Source organism: Fistularia commersonii, chromosome 9, assembly GCF_037954325.1.
Source record: "Fistularia commersonii isolate RoL2024-O1a breed Wild chromosome 9, RoL_Fcom_v1.0, whole genome shotgun sequence".
NCBI lineage: Eukaryota > Metazoa > Chordata > Actinopteri > Syngnathiformes > Fistulariidae > Fistularia > Fistularia commersonii.
In genome coordinates this window covers 18,496,906-18,509,642 of record NC_141292.1, presented here as the reverse complement: position 1 = coordinate 18,509,642, position 12,737 = coordinate 18,496,906, and the positions used below count along the sequence as shown (strand labels likewise).

The following is a 12,737-nucleotide window of genomic DNA, read 5'->3' as shown; positions in this document are numbered from 1 at the left end:
CTCTATTCTCAAAGCAAATGTCAAACAAGACATTCGCTTCATTCCCCCACAGGGAAGAAACTGAAAGAGTAATTCCCTTCCCATGACACTAGCTGAAGTCCCTTTACAAGAACCTGTAATGGTGCCACAGGAGTTTGAACTAACTGATTTTCAACGTGCCACAGTCCTAAAAGAGAAGCTCAGCTCTACACCAGACTTGGATGCAGTGGGCAGGAAGGCTGATCAACATCACTGTCCCATGAAGAGGGATCTAAGTGTGAACACTGTAAGCCTTACAGGGAAAGGCCTCTTCCAAGCTTCTGTTTGACATGTATTCTCCTGAGCCAAAACGCCCACCCTGTCATAGGTGGTGTCAATGGAGTGGCAGGGGATGAGAGGTGTTGGAGGGCGAAGGCTCACCCCACAGGGCCATGAAAACCGAGAAGAAGACGGTGGCTGGGTTGTCAAACAGGTGGCTGGCCCTGGCCGTGCCGCAGGCTGTCTGCAGGGTCCAGTAGCTGCAGGCACGGTCACACAGCGGACACATGGTGATGTCATTGCGGGGGTCGCAGATCTCCATGCTGGGGGGCGTCAATCAGTCAGTCAGCCAATCAATAAATCGATCATTCAATAAATTGTCTGTGCGTAGCTATATGTGTGCACCTGGGTATATGTGTATATTTACGTGCCTGCATGTGTATGTAGCTGACTTTGTGTTTAACTGGATTTGTGTGGGTGCACTCGTATGTGTACCCAAGTGTGTGTGTGTGTGTGTGTGTTACCTAGTAACGTGTATGTACCTTTATGTGTGTTTACGTGTTTGTGCGCATTTACCTGGGTATGTTTGTATAACTAGGTATATATGTGCATTCCTGTGTGTGTGTACCTGAATATGTGTTTGTGGCTGTATGTTTGTGTGTAGCTGTGTGTGTGTGCACTTGCGCACCTGGGTATGTTGTCGTCCACGGTGGCACACCCGTACAGGAAGACGATGACGCCGACAACAGCGGCCGGAATCAACATCTGGGTATAAACTCCAAGCCAGGCGAAGTACAGCCCCACCTTCTCCCCAAAGTATTTCCTGTGGTTGGGGCAGATCAATACCTTATTGGCTTACCTCCGACACGCATGGACGTATCGGGGCCCTGCCTCCCATCATGCACTGCAGCAGCCACACCCTTGGCTCCAGGTCCCATCACATTCATCCATCCATTACTTCACTCATCCATTCACTGTGACTCACAGTTGATGCCTGCAGAGAGGGCTGGCTGTGCCTTGTGTGTGTGTGTGTGTGTGAGGTGTGAATGGTTACCATGGCAACTGCTCTCCAACAGGAACGGATGCTGACACGATGTGACACCACAACTCACAGCAAGGGGAGTCCAACAAAATACATGCCAGTGTGTGTTTGTGTGTGTGTGTGTGTGTGTGTGATGGTAGAGAGGAGGTTCCCTGCAGCCACTGGTAAGACATACACATAACATGCACGCCCCTGATGGGGGATGCAAGGTTGGATCACTGCTAACAGCTAGCCGCTGACAGGGGTGGAGCTGATGGAGGAACCTTCTGGAGGAACCCTTATGGCCGTCTGCTGCTGGACTGACCTGATGAGCCCGATGGGCTGGTACTTGTAGAAGACACTGTAGCTGGCCCACTCCTCAAACAGCAGCTGTAAGACCAGCAGAACACTTCAGACCAAGGCTGTTGCAGCGGCAGGACTGTGTTATCACCGCATGAGTATAGCATTATTGTTATTACAGTGTTATTACTGCTAACATAATTGTTAGTAAAGTGTTATTACATCATTATTACAAAGTTAGTACAGCATTACTACAAGGTTATTACTGCATCATTACTAGATTACTTCTGTGGTATCAGTGCGTCATTACAGGTCATCGCTGGATTATTATTGCATCATAACTGCATTATTACTGTGTTGTTACTGTGTCCACAGGGTTCCAGCCCTCAGAGGATCTGAAACTGCTTTAGGTTTAGCTATCGACCTTCAGAGTTTAACCCATCAGGTGCTGGCGTGACGCCTGATCGGCTTCATACAAATACACAGCGACACTCGGGGGAATACTTCCTGTCTGGACTGACAGACCTCCAGGACCAGATGGAGGCGTAATGTGTCTTTTGAAATTTTCATTGGAAGTTGACGTAGCAGTGGAGAACAATGATACGTGTGAGTGTGTGCACTTATGTGTGTGCGCATGTGTGTGATTGAGCACCAAGTCAAACTCATCTATATGCTAACGAGGGCCGCTGGCTGGTTGGCTGGAGCTCCAGAACAGCTGATTGGCCGCTTCTCTGTTTCTGTGACAATGCCATGAATCACTGTGGCAATTTTCACGCCCGACTCACTCATTCACACACCAGCAGCTGCAATCACCCCCGACACCCTCCCAGTTAACTGCAGCTGCTGTAAGAGTAGAGGCAGTTGCCGTGGCGATGTGGTGTGGCGATTACTCCGGTGTCAGCAAAAAAGGCAGGAGGAGATTTTCATCCTTGGAATATTAGGGCTGGATTTTCAGGCCTGGAACATCAGGTCTACCAATCCAGGCCTGGATTATCTATCCGGTCTGGGTCATTAAATCTTGATTATCAGGCCTGGTTTATGAAGTGTGGATTAGTGGTGCTGGATCGCTAGCTCCGGATTGACAGACCTGGAATATGAGTCTTGAATAATTAGGTGGACATTGCTCCTGCCTGATCATGTTCTCCTGGAGGAGGATATGAGTTTGTTTAATCAGTCTGGTTAACCCCTGGGATTGACAGCAGGTAGTACCTAGCCACCATGGAAACACCGTTGACCCACATTAACGCAGAGGAACAGGTGTGTAGTCTGAGAGGAAGGTCATGGGACCTTTTCTCAACCCTGAAGGTCATGTGACTTGGCTTAACTGTCTGGTGTTCAGAGGAGAAGTAGCGGAACCAGATCCTGAGTGAGAAGGAGGGACAGAGTGAAGGACCTGCCCTCTGATTGTTTTTTGTCAACTGTAACCCTGCAAGAACATTCTAACTGCTTCCTGCTATGGACTGAAAACCAACGACCTCTTACCTTCCTGTCATTGGGCCCAGCACTCACTCCCTGAATGTCCCCCTGAAGGCACACACACACACACACACACACACACACACACACACACGCACACACACACACACAGTTAGTGTGGTCAGCCAGCAGTACCAGAGCAGGAGATGGTTCTCAAGGAGGACCTGGTAGACTCACGTCATGCAGAGGGTATCCCGCTGTGTAGACACCGTTGGCCAGCAGACTGGTGATCCCTGTGTAGACAGCAGAACATGAGCCAGGTTCTCCCTGCCTGGAGGGTCCGGAAATGTTCCAGGATGTCTCGGTGGGAGCCTGGCTGTAGCTCTTGGACCTGCTTAGGTTCTGGAGTGCTGTGCAGGAGCTCAGGATACACTGATGGTTTCACTTAGAATCGAGCGTTCATTTATTCATTCTAGACACAGCTTATCCTGTACTTGGGGTCACTGGCTGCTCAATCGATCCTTGCTGTAACTGGATTAGAAGTGGGGTCTCCCTGCGTCAGTCCCAAGCCCGGATAAATGCAGAGGGTTGCGTCAGGAAGGGCATCCGGCGTAAAATATTTGCCAACACCAAACATGGGAATCAACCATGAATAACCAGATCATAGCAGAACGGTCGAGGCCTGGGTTAACAACAACCGCCATTCGTACCGATGACCTAAAGGGAATCAATGGAAACTGGGCTACAGTAGGTCAAAGGAGAGAAGGACGGTATGTTCGGAAGCATACCTGGGACTGAGAGTAGGGACTTTGAATATTGGGACTATGACAGGAAAAGGTAGAGAGGTTGTCGACATGATACAGAGAAGGAAAGTGGATATGCTGTGTGTCCAGGAGACCAGGTGGAAAGGTAGTAAAACTAGAAACTTAGGAACAGGATTTAAGTTGTACTATCATGGTACTGACAAGAAGAGAAATAGAGTACGAGTTATCTTGAAGGAGGAGTTTGTGAGGAATGGTCTGGACTGAGTCTGAAATTGGAAATTGAAGGTGTGATGCTCAATGTTGTTAGTGGCTATGCCCCGCAGGCGGTATGTGAATTTGAGAAGGAGAAGTTTTGGACTGAGTTAGATGAATTGATGCAGAATATCTCCTGAGATGAGAGAGTAGTAATTGTTGCAGTCCTCAATGGACATGTTGGTGCAGGCAATAGAGGGGATGAAGAAGTGATGGGGCAGATTTGGTATACAGGATAGGAACGCACAGGGACAGATGGTGGTAGATTTTGCAAAAGGGATGGAAATGGCTGTAGTGAACACTTTTTTTCCAGAAAAGACAGGAACATAGGGTAAGTTATAGGGTAAGCAGGTAGACTACATCTTGTATAGATGAGGTAACCTGAAAGAGATCACTGACTGCAAAGAAGTCGTAGGTGAGAGTGTAGCCTGACAGCATAAGATGATGGTTTGTAGGATGACTTTGGTGACAAGGAAGCTCAAGAGGCCAAAGGTAGAGTAAAGGACAAAGTGGTGGAAGCTGAAAAGGGAGGAGTGTTGTATGGTTTTCAGGGAGGAGTTGAGAAAGGCTCTGGGTGGCCAGAAAGAGCTTCCAGATGATTAGACAACTACAGCTAGTGCTATCACGGAGACAGGTACGAGAGTACTTGGTGTGTCATCTGGAAGGAAAGTAGATAAGGAGACTTGGTGGTGAAATGAGGAAGTGCAGGAGTACATACGGAGAAAGTGGTGAGCAAAGAAGAAGTGGGATACTGAGAGGACTGAACAGACAGGAGTACAGGGTAGAGGTAGACAAGGCAAAACAAGGCAAAACAAAGGGTGTACGATAACCTGTATGCTCGGTTGGACAGTAAGGAGGGAGAGAATGATCTATACAGGTTGGCAAAACAGAGAGATAAAGATGAAAAGCATGGATAAGGAAGAATAATCACCAGGACAACCGGTCTTGGTGATTAAGGATAGAGGGAATTGTATTGACAGATGCTGGAAGAGTGATGGGAAGATGGAAAGAGTACTTTGAAGAACTGTTGAATGTGGAAAATGAAAGAGACGCAAGAGTAAAAGAGGTGACTATTATGACCGCAAACTAGCAGAGATTAGTAAAAGTGAAGTGAGGAAGGCATTGAAGAGGATAAAGAGTGGAGAGGCAGTTGGTCCTGATGATATACCTGTGGAGGTGTGGAAGTGTCTAGGAGAGGAAGCAGTTAAGTTTCTGACTAGATTATTCAACAGATCTGTTGAGGAGAGAGTGAGAAGATGCCTGAGGAATGGAGACGAAGTATGATGATGCCCATTTTTAAGAATAAGGGGGATATGCAGAATTGCGCCAACTAGAGAGGGATGAAGTTGATGAGCCACACAATGAAGTTATGGGAAAGAGTGGTGGAAACTAGACTGAGAGCAGAAATCAACATTTGTGAACAGCAGTATGGCTTAAAGCCTCGAAAGAGTACTACAGATGCAGTATTTGATTTGGCCTACTTCTCTATTAGCTTTCTCAGAGGGAGCTAGATTGTGTTTTGTAGATCTAGAAAAAGCATTGCTGCCAGGGTGCCAAGAGAGGAGCTCTGGTATTGTATGAGGAAAATCTGGAGTGACAGAGAAGCATGTTAGACTGGTGCAGGACATGTATGCTACAGTGGTGCAGTGTGTTGCAGGGGTAACAGAGAAGTTCAAGGTGGAGGTGGGACTCCATCAGGGATCAGCACTGAGCCCCTTCAAGGTTACAGTGGTGATGGACAGGCTGACAGATGAGGTTAGAATCTCCATGGACCATGATGTTTGCAGATGACATTGTGATCTGTAGTGAGAGCGGAAAACAGTTAGAGGAAAATCTAGAGAGGTGGAGGTATGCGCTGGAAAGACAGCAAGACAGAGTATATGTGTGTGAATGAGAGGAACTCAGGTGGAACAATGAGGCTACAGGGAGTTCAAAAACGTTGGACATCAAAAAGTTGGAGGATTTCAGGTACTTGGGATCAACAGTCCAGAGCAATGGAGAGTGTGGAGAAGAGGTGAAGAGGCAGGTTCAACGGGCCGGTTGGAATGGGTGGAGAAAAGTGTCAGGGGTACATTGTGATAGAAGACTATCAGCCAGAATGAAAGGAAAGGTGTACAAGACAGGGGTGAGACCACCGATGCTGTATGGCTAACGGTTACAATGACAAACAGGAGGCAGAGCTAGAGGTCACAGAAATGAAGATGTTGAGGTTCTCTTTAGGACTGACCAGGATGGATAGGATCAGGAATGAGTCTATCAGAGGAACAGCACATGTTAGATGCTTTGGAGAGAAGGTCAGAAAAGCCAGACTGAGATGGTTCAGTCATGTACAAAGGAGGGATAGTGAATATATTGGTAGACGGATGCTGGAACTGGAGCTGCCAGGCAGGAGGTCTCGAGGAAGACCAAAGAGGAGATTTATGGACGTAGTGACCACTAAAAAGTGGCCACGAAAAATGCTTATTTTGCCCTAAAAATAATTGAAACAATGAATATAAAAATATTTTTTTACCACATATTTTAGATTTTATTTGTATCCGCCAAAGGTGGACCCGCTAAAGGTGGACCCGATATGGCAGAAGACGACTTCCTTGGCATTTCGTAATGACGAAAGTACATACATGTACGTTTGTGCACCTATGTTTACGTCCTCCAGGAACTCACAGGGACACGTTGAAGTGCCTGTTTTTCTTTTTTTAAAAAAAAAGGATTTCACATGAGAGTCCATGTGAGAACTTGGGACAATTCATCCCAAAAAGGGGCGGTTCTCTACAGAGCGGCACTAGTGCCGCTACAGTGGTCAGAACTGCTGGTAATTGGTAGAATGGGATTTTAAATCCCACTGTTTTCCTTCTCTGTGCTTTGGTGGTGCATTGTCCAGATGGCCCTCAGGTACAAAAGGCTTATTTGGTGAAAAAACAATTCACCTATTACTAAATGTCAAAAAATAAAACTGCTTTGTTATAACTTATTTATCAAAAAATGCATGCTTTTCATCAGATTCATAATGCCTTCCAAGTTATTTTTCCAAACCTTTTTCCGGTTGCTGACCTCGTATTTTTGGCGGTCAAACGTTCAACATCTCTAAACAAATCCAGTTGTAAACTTTTTATGAAGTTTTTTCATGTCTGTGCTGTTATTAACCAAAATTATCATTGTAATTAAAACATAAACAATAAAGGTTGTGAATACATTGATTGAATAAATGTATCTTAACTAACTTAATTAATTTAACTAATTGACTAACATTTAGTAATCTGTTTTTACCACTTTGTTCTTTTACCATGCATGTTGCCTAGGGGGACTTTCAGCAGTCTTTGCCTTGAACAATTCTTGTTGAATCTGGTTTGCAATGTTTCAAGCCAGCTGGCACAATGCTAGTGTTAGTTCTCCCCAGTGCTGGGAGACCTGGGCTTAAGCGAGACACAGTGCCGCCCTGGTGGGCCAGAAGAGAATCATTGTTATGCAACAGTACAGGTTTTGGTTGAAAGATTGAAACCCCACTGAGAACCCTAAAATCAGAAGGATCTGAAATCCTGTCTACGCCTTCATGGGGGAGATTCTTCTCTAGAATATCTTCACCTTTAGACAGTTGTTCGTAACTGTTTTCTCTACGGGACACAAACATTGGCACTATCTCCATGGCAACATGACATTGTTGTGAGAAATTGTCTCGTCGGGCCACCTGATAAACTCCTGAAGGTGTTTCCCAGGACCTCCATCTCCTTCATACCTTCCGTGTTAACATGACTTCCTTACCCATGGAGTACTTGGCCCTGGTGCATCTGGTCCTCTTCAGAACCTCGTAGACCTGAAGACACAGCAGAACATCCTCAGCTTGGGCGGTGGTGGAGGGGGTCCCTCTGTCCACCTAGATGGATACTTACAATGGAGCTCCTGGTCTTGCTGTCGAAGAATTTGTCCGTGTCGGACAGATCAAACCTGGAACCCACAAAAGAACATTCTCGTTCACAGAGGAACCTCGGAAGTGGAACCTGGTAAGCAAGGGATGCTACTTGTACTTTTAAGCAATGAAGATGGGGGGGCTTTTGCTGCATGTGCTTACAAACAGCTAATATCCAGACTGATACCGTTAGCATCATTTTACCCTTCCATTAGCATAATCATGCTGATGGGGGGGAGGGGTGCTCTGCAACATGCTCATGGACATCTCCCATCCTGACTGATACCATCAGCAGTATTTTTTCCTCTGTAGTATCAGCATGCTAATGGGGGCGACATGTGCCCATGAAAAGCTAATATCCTGACTGACAGCACTAGCAGTATTTTACTCCCTGAACACGAGCACACTAGGGGAGAGGGGTGTCCTTTTGCTACATATGCATTCATACAGTTCTGATTGACAGCATGAGCAGTATCCCCCAATTTGCATGCTCATGCTTATGAAATCCAAGTCCATATAGTTGAACCTCATTGTTGTTTTTTTTTTTACAAGATAAGCGATCAAAGAGAAGATGAGGGAAGCCTTTGATCTGCCACAGCCAACCAGACTGCGGCATCTGATGTTCCAACTGGTTGTCCAGAAAGGGATGCTCTGGAGGAAGTGGGCTTCCAAGGACTGAGGTTGAGTGCCTCTCAGTCAGAGCTGTCAATATAGCAGTGTCTGCTCCCCTGTATGTTCTTCTTGGTGGGTCTGCAGGAGGAGGTTCTTCTCCCTCCACTGAAATCGCATTGAGCCGTTTAATGTTATATTTATAACCCAAAGGTGGGATGTTCTGTTGCACAATAACACAGTTCTGTTGAGGTTCTGACCTGACCTAACTTTACCGTTCTGTTCTAAACATTAATTCTATCTCTGTAGAAGAAACAGCCATTAGGCTTGTTTGATCTTCTGTGAACCAAACACAAATGTCCTGGGGCCAGAGAGGGCGGAGCCAAGGCAGGGAGGAGGGGTTGGACCAGGATGCATAACCTGTGTCCTTCCACATCAGCATTTGAAGAACATGAGGTTTCTTGACTAGTGTTAGCCAAGAGGCCATCCTTGGTAGCCCTGGTAGCTTCATCAGGTTCTTCTCTGGTCCTGGGGAGGTGTTCTAACAGACCACTGGAGACCCAGAGAACTTCTTCAGCTTCTTGATCCTGACACTTTACCCAGACTTTCTTAACTTGATTCTATGAATCCTAACCTTCTTAATCATTACTTTCTTAATCCTGGCCAACTCAATCCTGATTCTGTTGATCCTGGCCTTCTTGATACAGATACTACTACTAATCTGGATTTTTGTAATCCAACCCTATCCCTAACCCTAATAGAGGACTATCTAATCATATCTGATCCTAACAGTCTTAATCATGACTATTAATCCCGTCCTCATTATTCCCAATTTTCCCAATCCTGACTTTCATAATCCCAACCTTCTGTCTTTCAACTCTTTGAAGCCTGACTTTCTAAATCATGATTTTCTTAATCCCCGCGCAGGGGCCAAAAAGGACTATCTTATCTTGTCTGACCTTTTTAATCCTGGTCTTCTTCAACCATAAGAACCATGATACCCCCCAGGCATGTGACCAGGCTCTGGAACCTGCACCGTGCCATCAGAACCCCCGTCCAGGACTTTGGCAGAAGAAGGATGGCACTACTCACAGGTGATCCTTCTCCCTGGAAAAGGGGTGACAGAGGTGCTTGATGCTCTGCTGCTGACTCTCCTCCACGTTGGGCTGAAGAGGGGTTGTAACCTTGTGGATGAAGTGGCGGATCTTCTCCACCACATTGCTCCCGGGATTCACTTCGTAGACCTGAAGGAGGAGAAGGATGACGGATGCAGTGAGGGGTCAGATGTTTCCGACCAATCGTTATTTTATTGACCAGTGTTTAACGATGCTGTCGGGTTTACTTAACAAGAACCTCCTTCAAACGGAGATAAAGATATCACTACTTATGGATTAAGCAGCCACTCCTCCAGGCTCAGACCCCAGAGGTTCTCAGCAGAACCAACGCATGCAACCTTTTCTTCCTGCCTGAGTCTCCATCAGAGGAGAACATCAATCATCGACTCCAACATCAATCTGACACTGAAGATAAGGTCCTTCTGAATTCTGACCTTCTTGATCCTGATTTAATCCTGACTTTTTTAATGCTGACAATCTTAAACAGACTTCTTAAAACACACGTTAATTTTGACCTTAATGCCGACTTTCTTGATTAGGACTCTATCTCAGTTGTGAAGGTAGTTTGTGTGAGAGAGAAGGGAAGGATATGAAGGTAGTTGGTGTGAGAGAGGAGGATACAGAGAACAGGGTTAGATAAAGAAAAAGAAAAAATCTTAGTTGTTTTATTTCTGCCTTTTTTACTCCTGACCTTAAATCTGACCTTCTGATTCATGATTTTTAATCCAAACCTTCTTAAGGCTGACTTTCCTAATCACAATTCTCTTGATCCTGACTCTTAATCTCAACTGTCTTAATCCTGACAGTCTTAATACAGACCTTCTTGATCCTGACTCAATCCAGCCTTCTGCCTTTACTAACTCTACTAATTTTTGAGTCTTCCTTTCACTCTGAAACACCTTCTAGATTTCCAGAAGTTCTTCTCCTGTGGTGAAATCCAGAACCAAAGGCAATCCCAGACTGACGTTGAGGAAGAGTAGGAGGAGAAGGAGAGGTTCCGGGGATGAGGCAGTTGCTCAGCGGTGGGTTTCTGACCGTCATCAATGCATCCAATCGTTCCGATTGATCATGAAATTGATAGTTTTCCTCCTGGCCAGGAAGTGCTCTTCAGCAGAGCGGCTAAAAGGTTTCCTACCTTCTTTGTTGGCATCTTCAGCTTCATGAACTCAGCCTCCCGGCACAGGACGTTCCACGGGGCGTGGATCTTCAGGAACCCAATTCCAGGGATTTTACTCTGGAACAGAGGCAAGAGGTTGAAAAGGTGGTGGATGAACAGGACCCTCTCTAGGTTCCAACCACCATCAAGGCTCAACAAGAGACAGCAAGGCTCCTGTTCCCTCAGCTTAACCATTCGTTCTTCTGACTTCACCTTCTGGCCTTGTCTGAGCCGAAGAACCCTCCGGGCCAGGGTTCCACCTTCTCTCCACTCACCTCCTCGTCCTTCTCCAGCTCCAGCCCAGTCTCCAGGAGGTTCTGCTCAAACTCCTCCCTCCGGAACCGCTTGTCATCCTCATGGTAGTCTCCTCGCTGGTCCTGGGCAGTGATCTCAGGATCTTCTCTGGGCTGCAACGGCGCCCGGCTGCTCCTTATGCTCAGGCTGCGTCTCAGACCCTTCAGGAAGGTTCCATCAGAAAACCTGGCCGGGTTCTTCCGGAGGCTACCGGGCTTCTGGATCTGGTAGGTCAGGACATAGTCCACCCGCCGGCGGCCATCAGTGAAGTACGGCGCCAGCTTGGGGTTGTGCAGTGCCGGCTCTTCCCCGTACAGGTTCTTCATGGGCTGGAAAACACACACAGACATGGGTCTTCTCCGCTTGAGATGTTTCACAACCTGAGGTTCAATTGGGGACACAAACACCTGTAGGTAAAGCCTTTAAGCCTTCTGACTGATGGAACCCAGTTGCACTTCTGTCCCGAAGACCCTCCACAAATGGAGAACATGGAAAGAGACTCAGAGTGTACAGAACTATCTTTGCAAATTACTCAGGGGAATGTTGAGGGTGATCATATAAGGGAACATCAACATGGGACCTGAGATTCTCTTGACTTCCTCTTGGATCCCATATCTGTGTGCTCCCTCTAAGTTCTCCTGCCTGGGTTCGGATCAACCTTGGACCGACCTTGTCTTCTCTGATCTCAGATGTGTTTGTGTATGTGACAGACTGAAGTCCAGGCTACGTGTGAGTATGTGTGTGTGTTTATGCTTTGAATCACTGTGATGTCAGCTAGCCCCCAGCATGAAACACACACACACACACACACACACACACACACGTCGTCAGTAGCAGGGACTAAATGTGTGTTGACAGGACGAAGGTCTTGCCAAAACGACGAGGGAAACAGCAACATCCTGCATGGAAGGAGGTTCCATGGGGAGAATATCAGAACAGAGGACTGACATGGGCTCATCCAGCAAACATCTCCATGTCCTCCTGGACTCCTGCTTTGACGGGAGCTCCAGGGACCTGCTTCAATCCTTCTGCTGATATCCAACTCAAGCTGAACCTCTGCTGAGGGCCTCCACTATGAACCAGAAGCCCAACCCCTTTCTACAGGTGCTATTTCCATGGCAACACTGAGTCAACTACCATGTCGGTCACCGTTTTGAGTGGTCCTCATAGAGTCACCACAGGACCTTGATATTCAGCAAGACTTGCACACCTGAGGCCTAGCAAGGGACCGGTAGGCTATCAGTAGCATTTATCGATCACCTCAACAATGAGTAACAGCAGGTCTACCTGGTCCTCACTGGTGTCTCCTCTATAGCAGGTGTTGACGAAGAACCCCGGTTGGACCTCCATCCTCTGAAGCTGTGATCTCCACTGATACTCGATCGATTGATGATTATTTATGCTGGTCGATCGACGAGCAGATGGTCGGCATTCATCAGGAGCTCCAAGTGAGTGGAACTTCTTCAAGGAGAGGAGCTGCTCCTCACTTAGCCAATATTTGCACTGCATGTGTGTGTATGTGTCTGTGTGCCTAAGTGTGTGTTTGTGCATGTGTGTGTACATGTGTGCATGGTTGTGTGTGCATGTGTGTGCGTGTGCATGTCAGTTGTACGCATGTGCTATTAGTGCATGTGTGTGTGTGTATACGTGTATGCTTGTTAGTTGTGTG

At 46.8% G+C, this 12,737-nt stretch overlaps 1 protein-coding gene across 1 annotated transcript in view; it reads right to left on the bottom strand.

The window, feature by feature from the left end:
* ano1a (anoctamin 1, calcium activated chloride channel a) overlaps positions 1 to 12,737 on the bottom strand; it is a 33,987-nt gene that overhangs the window by 15,566 nt on the left and 5,684 nt on the right. Inside the window, exons 3-12 of the mRNA XM_086152975.1 lie at positions 11,050 to 11,397; positions 10,754 to 10,852; positions 9,596 to 9,747; positions 7,878 to 7,932; positions 7,750 to 7,801; positions 3,212 to 3,267; positions 3,041 to 3,082; positions 1,584 to 1,648; positions 926 to 1,060; positions 400 to 560 (exon numbers count right to left, since the gene is read on the bottom strand). Of these exons, the coding sequence (XP_086009101.1) occupies positions 400 to 560; positions 926 to 1,060; positions 1,584 to 1,648; positions 3,041 to 3,082; positions 3,212 to 3,267; positions 7,750 to 7,801; positions 7,878 to 7,932; positions 9,596 to 9,747; positions 10,754 to 10,852; positions 11,050 to 11,397 (1,165 nt within the window). The remainder of the gene's footprint in view (positions 1 to 399; positions 561 to 925; positions 1,061 to 1,583; positions 1,649 to 3,040; positions 3,083 to 3,211; positions 3,268 to 7,749; positions 7,802 to 7,877; positions 7,933 to 9,595; positions 9,748 to 10,753; positions 10,853 to 11,049; positions 11,398 to 12,737) is intronic.